Genomic DNA, 17702 nt, shown 5'->3' on the forward strand with positions numbered 1-17702 from the left:
ATCTCTACATAAACACCTTCAGCTCAGAGCAGACTGTCCCAGCCAGCAGCTCCAACAAGCAGCCTGGACACTCAGGACATCACCCTGGAAAAGCAGGAGTGTCCATCAGTTCTGGGCCTGGGAAAGCTCAGATCATCACAGTTTCTTACAATGCCTGAGCTGCACCAACTCTGGATTTAGAAATTATTTTGCAGGTGATGCAAGTGGAGCTGAGACACAAGCCCAGGAAGCAGCACTGGCAGGGCACAGCAGCCCTCAGCACCTGAGTGAGGGATGGTCACAAACCCACAGGGACAGGAACAGCTCTTAGGGTACAAAGGATGCACTTCCATGGCTGGTATGACCGTGATCACTCTGATCCAGATGCACATCAGCCAGCCTAGCCCAGTGGAAGGTGTCCCTGCCCACAGCAGGACCCCAGGGCTGAGGGGCTTTAAGTCCCTTTGTCCCCAAACCCCCCTGTGATGATTCTGTGACCCAATGACTTCACCCCAAGGGCAATGGCCAGGGACAGCAGTGGCCTTGCAGACACTGCTCTGCAGAGTTAGGTCTCCCCCTAGGGTGGCACCTGACCCCAGTCAGAGACAGGTTATCACTAAGAGAGCCCATTCTACAGAGAACAGGCCACAGAGCCCACACTCACCCAGGCTGTGTCCATTGGATAGCACACACATGACTCCCTGTGTCACCTGGCTGCCAAACCAGGAATGTGCAAAACCAGGAGCAAATACACCTCACCACCCACCTGCTGCTCCAACCCATCCCCTGGGGCATCCCTGGATCTCCAGTGCCCTTTGGCCATTCCCCACAGGGATGTTCCTGTGCTCTGAACATGACCCTCAAGACCTCAAAGTGAGGTGCCTGCTCCCCTTTATTTGAATGAGGCAACCTGGCAGATTTCCCACAAGGTGAAGCCAAGATGAGCATTCCCTAAATTCCCAAAAGTGTGAATGGTGTCACCTCCCCAGAGCCTCCAATGCCAGGCTGGTCACACACAGGAGATCCTTGTGGGACAAACGGTGCTCGCTCAGCTCCACGTTCTCTGTCGCTGCCAGGTGAGTGTCAGGAGAGGGCTCAGCCAGGGGAGCTGACACAGACACTTGGAGATTATATAAATAAATAAAGAGCCCACTTCCAGCACCACTCGCTCCCCCTCTCCCTTTAAGTAGGTCACTCTTTCTGCTATGGAAATCAGCTCATCTTCAAAGCAGGTTTGTTCGTCTTCTTATCTCCTTAATGTAAGGAAAGTGCAGAGCATTGTCAGAGCAAAGGGTGATTTCAGACTAATTTAATTTATTTCTGTCACGGGTATAAATATGAAAGTGTCCGTACTTGTGAGAAAAGCCAACCTGAGGCACAGAAATGAAGGACAGCTGGAAGATGCCTGCCCTCCAGGTAGTTCTGAATGTGGCCCACAGCTACAAGCCCTGACAGGTAACACAATGCAAATGGAATACAAAGGCTCTTCGTGACCTAGCAAGGGGAAGAAGGAAGAAAAAAAAAAATCTCTTGAATTAGACTGAAAAAGCTCAAGGGACTTACATGAGAGAAGCTCAGCTTACATCAATTTCAGTCTGAAAATTAGGCCCTACCTTTTTATTACGTTAGCCTAGCACAGAGCATTCCAATTGGTACTGGCAATTAACAAAGCTCAGAAGCAAAGCCTGATCCTAGCCCTGCTGAAATCCCTGCAAAGAGCAGAGCTTACACCTGCAATGATGGAACCAGAGTTCCTTGGGTTTTCCCAGCCTCTCCACACAAAGGGATACAGGCAGGGCCCACTCCTCAGAAAAATGTACAGGTTGGGCTGCAGTTTTAAACCCTACCAGTGCTTTCACAGAACCCTGGAATGGTTTGGGTTGGAAGAGACCTTAAAGCCCATCCAGTGCCACCCCTGCCATGGGCAGGGATAATTTACACCATCCCAGGCTGCTCCAAGCCCTGCCCAGCCTGGCCTTGGGCACTGCCAGGGATCCAGGGGCAGCCACAGCTGCTCTGGGCACCCTGTGCCAGGGCCTGCCCACCCTACCAGGGAACAATTCCTAATTCCCAGTATCCCATCCATTCCCTGTGTCCTTTCCCTCCATCCCTTGTGCCCAGTCCGTCTCCAACTCTCCTGGAGTCCCTTTAGGCTCTGGAGGTCCCTCTGAGCTCTTCCTGGAGCCTTCTCCTCTGGAGGTGAGCACTCCCAGATCTCCCAGCCTGGCTTCACAGAACAGGCAATATTCAAGGAACAACGAAATTCCTGAGCTGTGCCTGTGCACTCAGAGAACATGTTCCTGCTGCTCCCAATTCCAGCCCTGGTCACTGAACTGGTGACAAAGAACACCTGGGGAGCCAAGCTCTGCTCCAAGGCTGGGCGCCCCAGGCTGCTCCTGCCCAGCTCCTTTTGGGAAGCTCTGGGGGTCTGACAGGACTGAGTGTGCAGAGTGCAGGAAATGCAACCAAAGGCAGGAAAAGGAATCCCAGTGGTCACAGGAGGCAAGTACTGGAAAGGTTTTATGTAGTGACATCTAAAAAGAAGCCAAAGAAAATGAACCACAAAATTTCATTATTACTTGAATGCCCCTATCAGCAATTTTGTTATAAAAAATAAACGAAAATCAGCATTTTAAAACTCAAGTAAAAAGGAAGTTCCTTAGACTGGAAAAGCTTTTGCCTTATGCACCTCTGAAGATAATCGCCTGTACAAGCTCCTGACACAGCACATGAGCAAACTTCTCCCGACTCCCAATTGTGCAACTTCAGCCTGTTCTTTTGCTCCATTGATCCAGGCAGAAGATTCCTCAATCAGCCTTTTTTTCCCCCTCCCCAACTTCTTGAGTTTCAGCTCTTAAGGCTTTAAGCCAAGGCTCAGCATGGAGGTGTGAGAACTGCCAAGGAAGGAGCAGGCAAGAAGGGGAAAATCTCTCTTCCTGTTCTAATACTTTTGGAAGAGGGAGTGGGGGGGGTTTCAGGTCAGATTCTGCCTCCAAGAGCAGCAGCATTTTGCCTTCTAGAGTGCAGGAAGGGAGCCTGGGACTAAAATCAGCAGGAAATGAGCTCAGTTCAAGGTTCCCACAGCAGGTGTGTGGAGGATCACACCCAATGCTCAGCACGAGGACATGCAGCACATCCCACCCCTGGCACCACAGCCCCTTCTGCCAGGTCACAGAATTATTTCACGGAATGCCAGGTGGAGAGAGTGTACTCCAAGTTTTCACCCGCACTCAAGCTTCCTTAAGAGTTTAAGGTTTTAGTTCAAGACTTGAGTCCACCCAACCCCAAAGCTTTGCCCTGGGCCAGGCTCATAAGCCCTGGCACACCTGACAAAAACTAAATTAAAAAAAAAAAAAAATTGCAATAGGCCTGGAGGCTTCTGAATTTGGAAAGAGCATGATTAATATTAATATGTATGATTTCATAGTAAGCAGAAATACAGAAAAGAGACAGCGCTGTGCCTTAAGCCCCAGAATCAACTGGGATTTTGGCAGCACATGCTGGAGACCCTGGTCTCCCTGGGAGCCGCTGGCTGCTGTTGGCTCCCTTGGACATGGAGGAAGCTCCCAGCAGCTCCCACAGAAGCCACCCCTGCAGCCCCAATCTTGCCCTGCAAACCTCACACAAGGTCAGTGTCCTCACAACATCTGTAGGGGCCCTAAATGAGATCACCTGTCTCATCCCACTGTCCCTTGGAGCAGCAAAATGGGCCACGAACAAACCACTCTGACCTTTTCATTCCCACAGTCTCCTTTAAGAAGCTGCTGCCCAGGCTGTGACCTCTCAAACAGACACGCTTCCCCTATTATAAAACTGCCAGAAAATCGCAAGGATTTAAAAACACAAACAAACAGAGCAGTACATCCCCAATCACAAGGGACCCCACAGCAGCCACCCCTGGGCACACCCTCGCTGACTCACAGAAGTTTACAGCACAAAACAATGCTCACAGAAAGCTTCTGTGTTCTCCAGCACTGCCCCTCTGCCTCTTCTAGTTCTGCTTCCACTGGAGGCCCAAACATCAAAAACCTCCTAATAAGGAACAGTCTGAAGTGAGCTCTTCCTGCCAGCCTCCAAAAATCACCAATAATACACAATACTTCTTTAAAAAAAAAAGTCACCAGCAGTTAGCTTGAAACTAAAACAGCTACAGCATTTGAAACATCTACTGCAAATGCAAACTACTTCGGAACATCATAATTAGTAAATGGCAAATATTAGGAGTTATGGGAAGAGGGATCGTTAAACCAGACTTTAATAGCCCAGCATCTCTTCAATTCCATATGAAAACCCAGTCAGCACACACTTGCAGCATTAAACCCACATTAAGAAACAAACTGCTTCATTTCTGGAGTTGTAAAAACAAAGGTTAAATATCTGCTTCAGCACAAACCCTGTAATTTTTCCACAGCAACTGTATTGTTTTGCTTTGCACAGCTAATAACACCTGCCCTGCTTTGCACCCACTCATCTCCTGAGCGAGGCTCACACTGGAATCACCAAACCAGAACAAGCTTCAGGGACTACATTTGCCACTAAGGCTTCTGGAAGTACCTCTCCTTTTAGTTATACTTCATATACATAAAGTAGTGAGTTGAAAAGACACTTTTTTTTTTTTTTGCAGCAAGCCCTTTTCCACTACTTGCAACAAAATAAGCAGCTGCACACATTCAAATATTCCTGAAGCAAACCAGAGATGCCCCCAGGAATGCAGCTCCTTGACTGGGCACCCTGTCCCATCCCATGCCCCATCCCTCAGTTCCATAGGTCCCCACCCATCTCAGCCTCCTCATCTGCCCCCTTCTCTGCTCCCATGATTTCTCAGCTCCAGTTTGAGCTGCCAGTTCAACCACTTCACTCATTTTCCCTTTATAGCCACTTTTGTCCCTCCATGAGGACAATGGTGCCTGTTCTTGGTACATGAACAGGGAATGGGCACTGCCCTGAGGCTGCCAGAGCTCCAGGAGCTTCCAGGGATGCCCAGGGTGCGATTGTTGGGGTTTCTGTGCAGGGACAGGAGCTGGACTGGGTGCTCCTTGAGGATCCCTTCCAGCTCAGGACATTCTGTGATTCTTCTCACACATTTTTCCCAGAAACATGTGGACCAGTTTGATGTCATTAAAGACAAACATGATCTTGACCATATCCGACCATCTCAGTCTAACTGGAAAAATAATAAACAAATTAAAGCGCTTTCTCATGCTTGAAAAGTCTGGGCAGCCTCAGAATAAAATGATAACAGAAATTCTCCACCCAGGTCTGTAGCTTTGGAGTAAATATGGATATCCAAATCAAATGTCTTTGGAATTTCTGGAATTGGAGTTAGGTGTTCCTGGATATGCAGAGCTGGACATTCAAGGAAATTCCAGGATTTTCCAAACAGCTGCACAAAGAGCATAAGTTACGCTGAAGGCCTCCAGTGTGATGTTGTTTTGATAAGGAGATAATTCGCGCTGGAAATATAAGTTTATTAATGTGATATAAAGTAAAACTGTAAGATCATGCCAGCAGAGGGGAGGGGGTGGTTGCCACGCAGGACAGCTCATAGCCAGGAGGGAGGTACATCACTAACATACAAAGAAAACCCAGCTCACACAGGAGATGGGCACTCCCGAGGGCAGGACCGAGGACGCCCGGCGATGATGGCCCGTGTAGATGTCCACCTCAGACAGACAGGACCATCACGGAACACACATCTGAATGAAGGATTCCGGGAACTGGGCTCCGAGACACATCGATTCCCGGACGTGCCTTTGTCCAGCACAGGACAGTGAACAGACACTACATGAATATGAAGAACTCCAGGGGGGGACAAAGGGACTCTGCTGCGGGCCAGAAAAAGAGTATAAAAACCGAACTCTGCTGGGTCTCGGTGGTGAAGGGGGGATTCGGTGCGATAGAGGCTGGATCATAATTCACCCGCTCCAATCCCAGGGTCGGTGCTATTTTTTGATTGGTGGCAGTCGGGACTGTATATTAGTCACGAATAAATTCTATTTTATTTTTTATTTAATTGGCTGGATCAATTTTTACCTATAACAATGTCTAAGTTTTATTCCTTCCTGTTCTCTGTCCCCACTGCTGCCTGGCTGGCAGCCCTAATTTGCAAGGTCTGGTGCTGCTCTCAGATCAAACAGACGGCATCAGTAGGAAGGAAAATTCGTGGAAAGGACACAGCATTAATTAGTAGTTGGAAGTTTAGCAACTTACTAGGAAAAGACTGATAAAAGTGTAAAATCCCATTTTAATGCCTAGCCCCTTTCATGTCTGTCAGAACAGTGATTAAACTCCCCCAGAAAGTCAGTATTGATTCAGTGCTTGATCCAAAGGCAACTCAAGTCAATATGACCTGACCCCACAACTCCTCCCATGTCAGACACTGAAAAAGGCAGGAACTACCTCCAAACACTCCTGACAGAGGAGGTTTGAGGGGCATCTGCCCCTCCATAAATCACCTGCATGATGCACCTCACTCACTGTCCCCTCCTAACAGCACTGAGCAAACAGCCCCACATGTGAACCACTTCCCTTCATGCCAGAGAGAGCAGCTCCCTCATCCCATGGGGTAAATCAAGCATGTATTTCTCCTCAGACTGCAGGTTTGTTCCTGACTTCCACCTGAGGGGCCTGAAAACCAGACTGGCACTTTATCCAAAGAGCCCCCATCACACCAGCAGCACCTACTCCTCCAAACTGAAATTCTGGTTCCCCCAGCTTCCCACAACCAGGGTCCCTCTGTGTGTCCCTTTAATAATTGCTTTATTAACTGTTGGGGTGTCTTGTGCAGGGCCATGGGCTGGGCTGGATGATCCCTGTGGGCCCCTTCCAGCTCAGGATATTCTATGACTCTTATTTCATTTTCTGTTTAATCTTCCCTTCCCAGTAATCACCATCAATTACTGTCTCTGTCTCCCTGGGTGCCTCCCAGTGAACCCCGGCCAGGTCGGCAAACAGCGGGGGGCAGCCCCGAAGTGACCGACAGCGGGGGGACACTCTCTGGTGCCCCGGGGTACTGATGGCAGCTGGGCTGGTCACCTTTGCAGCAGGAGAGATGCTGGAGACATCGGTGGAGAGTAAAAGGCTAACTCTCAGCAGGGGCCAGTCCAAGGTTTATTCGGAGCTCCCCAGAGAGCCCCACTCCTCAGTGGGCGCCGTGCTCAGAGTGAAACAAAGGAATCTCAAGGTTACATTTAAAGGGGGGAAGGAAACCTAAGGTAGATACATTTGCTGACCAATAAAGACCCTTCAGGGACAAAACCTTAGGGATGGACATTTGGGATAGCGTATAAAATAATACTTAGGGGGGCTGACCCCTGGCCCCCTCGACAACATTGATCGAAAGTTCCAGATAGAGGAGATGGGATGCTGAGTGACTGACAGAGAGCCAGGGTGGGGATTTGGGGGATGATCCCAGCACAGAAGAATGATTACACAGGTAGAGGAAGGGGGTACAAAAAGGGGTACATCATCTGGGGAAAATAAGGGGATACAAAACCAAAACTATTACAAAGTATTACAAAGCACACTACAACCAATTACTAAAGCTTTAAACCAAGAGGAGTTTGAAATCCAAAAGTGACGGGGAATTAACACAACTTTAAGTCTAATTCTCGCTCCACCCAATCTTCTGCCCCAGTCTGCATGATTTGTATTAAGCGGTTTGGGAATAGCCTGTTTCTCACTGGTTTATAGCATCGAATATCAGGGACAGGAACCAGCCAGGGCCACTGGGCAAGGTCACAGCCTAAGGGAGGGGGAATCACTTCATCCAGGGTCCAGCCCAGCCCTTGGAACTGAGCCCAGGAACTGCCCCTGCACAGGAGGCAGAACTTCTGCCCTGGGCACTGCCCAGCCCTGAACAGGCTGCCCAGGGAGGGGCTGGAGTCTCCCTCAGCGGGGATACTGCAGAGCCCTCTGGGCACAATGCTGTGCCCTGTGCTCTGGGATGGCCCTGCCTGAGCAGGGAGGTGGCACCAGGGACCCCTGGGCTCCCTTCAAGCCTGAGCCACTCTTTGGGATTCCCTAAGGAGGAAGAAGCACACCCAGCATCTCTCCTGCCTCACTTTTGCTGTTCCACACTCTGGAATGCCCATTCCAAGTATCTTCAAATAACCTAAACTTGCCTGCAAGGTTTTCTTTGTTCTCATATCATTCCCCACATAAAAATCTCATCTCTTCCTGTCCTTGAGACATCCCTTCAGTACTACATAAGGAAACATAAATCCCTAACTTACATATTTTTTCTAATATTATTCTGTGTGACTGGTGGAGCATCACACAAAACATCAGAGTTAAAATAGAGCCCCAAGCCTTTCCTGCTGGATCCTGCTGCCCTCAGTCGTGACACCAGTCCCTCCTGATGACAAGAGCAACAACTTCCAGCAAACTGAAATCCCACATTATGGTGTTTGGGCTACACGAGGATAATGGTGTAAATAATGGTTATTACTGTTATTGTCCTGTCAGTGCAAAGAGGAAACAGTGCAATAAAATCCAGCAGAACAGGGGGTTTATGTTTCCAGCTATTTAAAGCATTCAGTGTTCCAGCCTACCTCTCTGAAGGTGGCAAATACTAAAAACACATAAAGGTCAACAAAAATTTAAAAACCAATAATGAAATATAAGCGAGCTTTAAAATTCATTAAATGGCTTTTCACTTTTTTATTCTCCTCCTCTGCTTTGTGTTTGTAAAGTGTGATCAAGCAACTGCTTTGGAAGAATTAGCAGTAATTTGGTGCAAACGTGAGTGCCCTCATGATTTCATTTAAAGTGTAATATAGGCAAAGACCCACGAAGAGATTCTAATTGTTATTTAAAAATTAACCTTCTCACTTTACCTTTATGCTCTGAGAACAGGCACAACAATGGCAGGCCATTACCCTACCCAAAATACTGCATAAGCTAATGAAGATTAAAACTAAGGTTAAGTAAATTCTGACAACCAGCAGGCAAGAAACCTTGTGTGGCTCTCTGAGGCTCTGCAGCTTGAGGAAACACCCAGAATAACTCAGCTGGGGCTCTGCTGGTATCTGTTAATCCACTGCTGATTTCTCTCTTGTAATGGCGTTCTGCTTTCTGTGTCAGCACTTAGACACCAAGGAACAGCATTCTGCATTTCCAGGGCCCATCAACACAGAAGGGCCCTGCTGTTCCATAGAGGAGACAGGAGCAAAGGAAGTCCTGTATCCCTTTTGGGTGCTGGGGAATGCAGTCAGAGGGATCAAGGATGCTCAGGGGCAGCACATGGCAGAGCCCAGCTCTTCCCAGCCTGAGCTTTCCCTTCCAGAGCCAGGAAGGTGCTGCGAGCACTCACACCTCAAACCATGGGAAGTGACACAAGACCACAGGGTTTTAAACCGACAAAGGGCAGGGTTACATGGGATATTGGGAAGGAATTCTTCAGGTTACCCAGAGCAGTTGTGGGTGCCCCTGGATCCCTGGCAGTGCTCAAGGCCAGGCTGGACTGAGCTTGGAGCAGCCTGGGACAGTGGAAGTTGTCCCTGCCCTTGGCAGGGGTGGCACTGGATGGGCTTTAAGGTCCTTTCCATCCCAGCCCAGTCTGTGATTCTAAGTAATTTCCACTTGCACATAATAAGGGGAGAGGGACCAAGGATTCCCCTTCCCTCCTGATCATCCCACACTGACACACCACACCGATGGTTTTACTGCTCTGGAATTAAATCCCCCTGTGCACCACGGCCCACCAGCTGTGAGCGAGATGTGCTGACTGACTGTGTGTGACACAGCCCCAGAGCTCCAGAGATCTCTCATTTTCCCTGTCAGCAGGAAGAATGGTGCTCCTGCACAGCAGCCTGGGTCACAGAGCCCAGGGAGATCCTTTTTTTAACAAATCCATTAAAGCAGAGTTCTCAGATTACTCCCACAGTAGAGAGCCGGTGATGCTGTCAGTGTTTCCTGTTCCAAGGCAGAACAAGTGCTGGGACATGGCAGACAGCCCTTGGCATGGCTCTCTGGGGTATCAGGGATCAGAGTGACTCCCAGGGAGGAATCCCTGGGAGGGCAGGATCACAGAACTGGGATTCATTACACAGCGAGCGCCAAGTATCAGATTTTAAAAAGGAAAATGCAAACTGTGATTTTTATCCAACTCACCAGGAATTTTCTTCCTTTTTCAGGAAATTGCATCCCCCGAAGGACCCGAGCAGCAGAGCCGTGAGCTGCACCCAGAGGAGGCTGTGATGGCTCAGCACAGCCCTCTCCTCACAGTTTTACGTCTCATTGCATCATTCCTGCATTATTTTTAGACAACCGTCAGGGGATGTCAGAATGTGGGTCGATAGCTATTAGATTTATAGGCAGAAATAGCAAGGCTTGTAGCTATAAGGTGTAAAGCATTCAACAATTTCTAGCACAAATCTGACCATGGGGACTGGGAGCTGGAAAACACAGTTGCTTGTACTCCCAGAACTGTTTAGGAAAAATAATCTCCATGCTGCTCTGATACATTTCTGGAGTTGAATCACTGCTGTTGACTCACAGGAGGGTCAATACTCCAAGTATTCAGCTTGAACAGCCCTTTGCAGACTTTGATAAGGACATCTTACCAAAAATAAGCCTCTCCTTTAAATGTAATCTATCAGCATGCAGAATGCCCTCAGCTAGACCCCATAGCTCAGGCGTGTCTGAGGAGCTGGGAAGTGGCAGCCTGCCAGCAACATCTGGAGCAGATGTTCCATTTTAGGCAAAGATTAGTGGTGTGAATCACAAAATTAGTAAAACCTCCTTGGTTACCTGAGCAGGCTCATTTCCCTTTGCTGTTGTTAACAGGTGGGTTTCTCACAGGCTGCATTTTCTGTTCAGCAACACTCCTGCTCTCTGCCCGGAGAGGATAAGGAGGGAGGATGGCCTGGAATGGACCAGAAGATTCCCCAGAATCCAGGCACACGGACAGCACATGCCTAAAGCCAACTTCATCCATCACTCCTGCCTGGTCAAGAAGGGAGATCTCCAAGATGGCAAGCACAGGACTGCTCCTCAGCAATTCCTGCTGCCATCCCAAAGGGCTTGGGGTATCCAGGATGCTTTGGGAGCCCAGCAAGGAAAACACCATGGGCCTGGTCCTCCCCTCTGGAGTGGCAGCTGGAAGCCTCCAGGCACTGAAACGCCTCTATATGCCCATGCTTCTCCAAACAAATCCAACTCCAAGTGTCTTTCCCTGGAGACACAATAGGACACTCCTGAACCAGACTGAGGCTCACGAGCAGGACTATTATTCACATAATTACAGCACCTTCCTGGGTGTTTTGTATCCCTGGGGAGATATTTCTCATAGCTGCACAACTAAATAGGCAGTGTAAATCTAACGTACCTTTGTGAATTCTACCAGCCAGGGAAGGTTGTTTCTCCATTCAGAGAGGCCTGAATTAATATGCAAAACTAAAACACCACTGTTGTCACTGTATTCTGGTCACTGCTGTTGCATCCCATGAATCCTGCGTTGTCTCTGCATGACAAATGTGTTACTGGCTTATTACTCATTCATTGTCAATGTCAGGGAATATTTGGATCAGGATGCCAAACAACCATCAAACCCCACAATTATCTATCAGTTCCTTGTCAAATGGGTTGCAAACTAAATGTCACATTAACGTCTGAGCTTCCAGATGCTTCCAAATGTCTTTCTTAAGCTTCACCTTTTAACTCTATTATTTCTCTAAGAAGTACTTCCTTTATTCATTCCTTGATCAGTATCAAACCCAATTCTCAGGAACCTGCTAAGAATAATTTACAGGCAGCAGCTCTCAGGTGCCTTGAGCCTGTGCAGACCTCTCTCCTGCTGTGAGAAAGTTTAGGCTGAGAACTTCTAAAAGCAGGTACTGAATGCATAATTTTCATTATTCCTAATACAGAATATGGAAACCAGATCTGTTTGGTATATCCTAAATGTTAAAGTGGCAATTTTCATTAAGTTGCTATATAATATGTAAAATCCATCCTACATAATACAGTTATTTTCTACTTCAGAACATCCTGGCAGTGGGACAGACAGGGAAGGAGCATTCCAGCTGCTGTGTGACAACCATCAGTTAACACAGCAGCTACATCCCCATTGTGCTATCCCTTATCTGCACATCATCATTTCTTATATCAAAGGATTTTACCCACCAAGGCTCTGCTCGTATAAAGAACTATTTTAGCTCAATAACATCATTATAGTTTGAGCCCTTCTGCCTACAAACACCCTTCCCTTCTCTCAATTATTTACACTTAGTTATTTATCTTAATCAGGGAATTTCTTAGCATTTAAGTTAATATATTACCTACCTGTTAAAACCTTAATATTACCAGTCTGTGGGTGTAGTGCTATTACATTCGCCTAAATGCTGATAAAACCACTTTTAGTCTGCCTTATTTACATATATAATTTCTATACTCAGTGGTTAGCTAAGTTTGTAATGTGTTTGGAGGATGATAAGTGTTAGAGCAGATAAGCATTATCTTATCCTTATGGGAAGCAAATCCACGTATCTCCAAAGTGTTTTAAGTTAATTAAGTGCCACTTTACAAGGATAGCAACACCGTGCTGAGGGCTGTGGTTCAGTGTCGGCCTCCATGTCCATATGCAACCTCCCAAAGTTAATTTCTTAATTGGATAAGCAGATGAGAGCACAGCCAGAACACAGGAGGCTGCTGCCATGCACGTGGCCATACCTCAGCATGTTCACATTATTCCATGTGCAAAAGCACAGATGCAGATTGCTTTAAAAAATGAACACAGGCTTATTTCACCCCCAAGGAATGTAAAGCTCCTTTTCAACATTAACATTTGGTAAAAGCAGCAGTTTAATCTGTGCATTTCTTCAGCACAGGGGAAGAAGCCCTCTCTGTTCACCCCTTTTCTGGCCAGCTTCACTTCAGCACTCCTTTATCACTGCTCTCTCTTTTACAACAGTTTGCAAATAGCTTTAAGTCTCCCTGATCTTATACATCAAGTTGGACAGGGCTTGGAGCACCCTGGAATGATGGAAGGCATCCCTGCCCATGGCAGAGGGCTGGAACTGGATGGTCTTTAGGGTGCCTTCCAACCCAAACCATTCTGTTGAGACCACAAAATAAAATTTAACAGAAGAGCTCTGGATGAGTCAGCAATGCCCTTCTGTTCTCTGTCTTACCAGTATTTAGCTTGAAGTGCAGCCTTTTGGTACTATTTTTCCACACTGCCAAGTAGATGCCACATCATTCCTGTCACGTTGGCTTCCAGGCAGCCGAGCACTTACTGGAGTCAGCTGCTGCTGTGAATCCACCCCTATCCACCAGCACCCAAAGCACCAGAGAGGGAGTTTCCAGCCTTCACACTGCTTGGAGGCTTTACTCCAAGAGCCAGACCTCTGCTGGACACAGAGGCCAGAAGGTGGCTTCCTGGGAGATTCCCCAGGTCCCCAGTGAGCAGCACAGCTGATCTGCTCACACCTTTTCCAGATGCTCAGACAGGGCAGGTACTGGGGATGGCTGTACCCAGGGTTTATTGAGAGTTCTCTCCCTCCTGCAATCCCTGTTTTCCAATGGCAGCACCATTTACTGACCCATCCCACTGAGAGGGTCTCACAGTACCTTTGGACACAGGACACAAACACCAGCTTTCCTCAAGCCACGTCACTCACCCTCCAGCCACCTGGAGGTTCAAAGCTTGGACCACCTTTGCTGTCTCTCGCTCCTATAATTGCCCAATTTCTCAAATTCCTCATAGTCATCAATGGGTTCCTAGATTAACCCCAGAGGAATGAGATGAGCTAATGAGAAGACTTTGCCCAGTACTTCCCAGGAAGCAGCACATGGCTCCTGAAAATGCTGAATGCTCCCTTCTGAGTCTCTGCTCCCTTCAGCTCCTCACCTGGTCACACAGCACAGAAACCCGCTCTTTGTAAACACAAACTGAAAAGTTCATTTGTGCAAATCTCCATAAAGTTGGAAATAAGCTGGATCACAATTTGTCCTCATGTAAATGTCAGCACATAAAAAACCAGGCTTGGATCAGAAAGACAAGTTGTAGTTAACACCCAGAGTAAAATACACACATTCATTTCTGACCTCCATTAGCTTTCTCTGGACATCTGCTGGACAAGAGAATTCCATCCATAAAAGAGACTGCAGAAATTAAAAATCCTCTGAACTCCCAGATCAGTGCCTACACATACAAAGCCCTTCATTCCAAAGGGCACCCTCGGACCACTGTGTGTGGGAGCCATCAATGAGATCAGCAAAGAGCAAACCCCACACAACCTGTGCAACGAGTTCAAGAGCAATAATCAACTTTTAGAAAGAACAAAGCAAATGTACAGATTGGGCCACCTTTGGGACACCTCTTCTTGCCCAGAGAGGAGTAAGAGGGAGCTTGCTGTTATTTCCAGAACAGCATGGCAGAGAAGCACCAGTCAGACAGAAGGATTGTGTCAAATCCCTCCTTTCCCAGAGCCAAAGCAGTGATGTTTACCTTGTTTTTATGGCCAACCTTTACAGAGATAAATAAATACATACACATAAAACATGAGGGCTGCTGTAGCACCGAGAGCTGTTATTTCCAATATGCTTTACACTACATGACTCACAAACCCAATCCACAGCAATGGTATGATCAGATTGGTGATTGCTCATTTTAGCTGTACAGAATGGAGCTTTTCAAGACATTCAGGTTTTTAAAGATGGCTTCAACTCTCACTGAAATCCAGCCAAGTCCTATAATGCAGGAGAAATCCATAGCTGGCTGCACCCAGACTGGGTTGTAGCTTCTCTCTTTGGCTAAACATTTCCCAGTGCTCTGTGAGGTGCAGGCTTTCCACTTGCTGCCCTATATATAATACTTTTGTCTAAGGTTGAAAGGTGTAGCTGGTTGTGTATTCTATTTTCATCTGTCAGAGCTGGGGCAGTTCTCTGCTGTCCATGGGGCAGTTTTCTTTATCTCTCCCACAACCAATCCTTTGTAGTTTTAGTTGTCCTAATAAAGAACTGTTATTCCTACTCCCATATCTTTGCCTGAGAGCCCCTTAATTTCAAAATTATAATAATTCAGAGGGAGGGGGTTCACATTTTCCATTTCAGGGGAGGCTCCTGCCTTCCTTAACAGACACCTCTCTTTTCAAACCAAGACAACTTTATTCCATGATTTTGTAGCTGCTAAACCACAGGTCAGATTTCAAGTGAAATGTGATCTTTGAGAACCAAAATAGAATTCTCATCTCTCAGTGTGTCATTGGTCAGGGAGCTTGGCCCAGAGCTGAAGTGGGGTTTGTGAGGCACCAGCACAAAACTACCTGCACAAAAATCAAAGAGAAATGGTGAGCAAATGCACACTTCCAGCAAGCAGGAGATTTTAGGTGTTCCTCAAGTGCCCAGGATGAACCCTTATCCCAGCACAGAAAATTCCTGGTAGGAAAACCAATCCAGCTGCTCCTCATCCTCAGCCCCAGGGGCTGTCCCAGTGCCCCTGACTGTTTCCTTTCAGTGCTGGTGGGTGGGGATGGCCCCCCACATCTTGCTGTAAACCCCAGCCCTGCTGAAACACAACCCACAGCTACCCCTCAGAGCACTGAGCTTCTCTCAAAACCACATGTACCAAATATACACTTGACCCAAAGTTACATAAGCGCCATGCCAGAGCTATTTTTTTAGTCAGACTGATCAGCGCTGCTATAAATCACCCCAGGATGCAGAGGCCAGACAAGATGTCACATTTATGTGCTCAGCTTTCTGCCTGCCCTGACAAAACGTTTGTGATATGCCAACATATCTATTCCTTCTCTGCCTCCCCTGGTGTGTAGGTGCATGACTGCTGCTCAGCACTGAGCAGGCTCCAGACAGCGCTGCCCGTGCCCACAGCAGCCTGGGGACAGCACTGAGCTGTCCCTGCCCCTGCAGCCCCTCTCACCAGCCCAAGCCACCACCAAGAGCAGCCCCCCGGGCAGGGCAGAGTGGGGACCCCCAGGTTAACCTCCACAGAAGGGCAGTAAGTGATAACCCCAGCTCACCCTGTGTCTGCAGGGATGGCAGACTGCTGCATGATCACTTGTCCTATCCTAGTTCAATGTCCTGGAATAAGGGCTCGGATCTTGAGCTGCAGTTATTGCCCAAATAACTGCCTAAATCCTCCTGGAAACTTCTGCCGTAGCAGGATCCAGGAGCAGGCAATTTCACAGTTTGATTGCACATAACATTCAACTTCCTACCTTATTCCTCGTTATTCTCACGCTTCTCCTTTGTTTATCACTCACCAGTGCCACTTCAGCATCTCACAGCGCCAGGCACAGGCAGGACAGGTTTCTCATGCAAGTGTACACAGTAGGAATATCAGTAACACTTTCCTCCTCAGCTGAGTGCTTCAGTGCTGTCCCCAAAGCCACTGCCTGAGCCAAGTGCTCCTGGAGAGCCACGCTGCATCCCTGCACCTGCCTCTCCCCCTAGGTGCAAAGTGACACCAGCTACAGCTCAGACTCAGCACCGAGACACAGCACACACCAGCTCCTGCACAGGTTCAGCACAGCACAGAATGGGGCATGAGCTCTGTATTCCAAACTCGGAGAGGGAATCACACTGACACTGCCAGAAACACCAACTCTGCTCATTCCAACACACAGAAACTTGCAGGGATTAAAGCTACAGAGATTGGAAGCAATAAGCAAGACCCTTGATTGAAATTACACCCCCAGTTGTGAATCTGTGGGGAACAACTTAAAAAAAAACAGCTTCCACAGTGAGTGTTTTAATTAGATACCTCACCTGGATTTCTTACATCTTTACAATGTGTTTCTCCATCCTGCACAGCATCTTTAAAATTCCCTTTCTACATCTCTGAACTACTGAACCTGGTGAGATTTTAATAGAAATCCCTTTTCTGTGCTATAAAGAGAAGCATTACTTGAGATTTCAATTAGCAGTTGTCAGTGCTGAGCCATAGGAAATACTGAATAGTTTGCTTAACTTCTTAGAGAAAGTGCCTTTTGCTTTCTGACCTTCTGCACTCAAATGATGCAACACACTTGAGCCATTTGAAAACTCCTCTTCCAAACCGAGCTCTGCGGGAGTAAAAGCCATTCCCCCGATCAATACACCCTGCGCTGCTCCAACCCGTGTTCACCCGCCGCACACCCGGCTCGTTTGATGCAGAAATCGTGCTGCTGTCATTTTCTGACCGCACTATAAATCTGAAAGGCAGAATTCTGTTATTACCATTTCCTTCCATCCTGTGCAAGGTACCCCGAGCTTTAGACATACACTGAACTTGGAAATCAGATGCTAAATCGATTCTCCCCTCCGTTTGCACAACAACAGAGGGGAGAGCAGGGGTCCGTCATGCAAACTTCAGGCAAGGCGGGCACCTGCTCCGAGCATCGATTCACCATCACCGACCATACCCCGAAAGCATTAAAGAGCAGGAGAACTGTTCCTACCATTCAGCTGCCTGTAGACTATGTCTTCTAGGAGCGAGAGCCTCTTCAGCACTGCATCCTGGATGGAGCTGATGCCGTGGGCTGTCAAGTTGGCCACTTCTGCCCTGGGATGGATGTCATGGTAGGAGTCGCCGCTCTTGGTCGTGATGGGTCTGCACTTGGCCAGGAAGAGGACAAAGCCAGCCACGGCGATCAGGTTTAACACCAGCAAGACTTTGACTCTCCTCAAAGAAGCCATCAAACTTCCCGAGGGGCCCCGCCAGCCGCCGCGCTGCCGGCAGGGCTATGGGAGCGGGCCGGCGGCCGCCCGCCGCTGCGCGC

General features: G+C 48.0%; 1 protein-coding gene across 1 annotated transcript in view; it reads right to left on the reverse strand.

The window, feature by feature from the left end:
- Positions 1 to 17696, reverse strand: part of GALNT17 (polypeptide N-acetylgalactosaminyltransferase 17) — a 207801-nt gene extending 190105 nt beyond the window's left edge. Inside the window, exon 1 of the mRNA XM_041425040.1 lies at positions 17382 to 17696. Coding sequence (XP_041280974.1) covers positions 17382 to 17619 — 238 coding nt within the window. The 5' untranslated portion in view covers positions 17620 to 17696. The remainder of the gene's footprint in view (positions 1 to 17381) is intronic.
- Positions 17697 to 17702: the final 6 nt, after the last annotated feature.

Source organism: Onychostruthus taczanowskii, unplaced genomic scaffold (assembly GCF_017590055.1).
Source record: "Onychostruthus taczanowskii isolate IOZ18803 unplaced genomic scaffold, ASM1759005v1 scaffold86, whole genome shotgun sequence".
Classification (NCBI taxonomy): Eukaryota; Metazoa; Chordata; class Aves; order Passeriformes; family Passeridae; genus Onychostruthus; species Onychostruthus taczanowskii.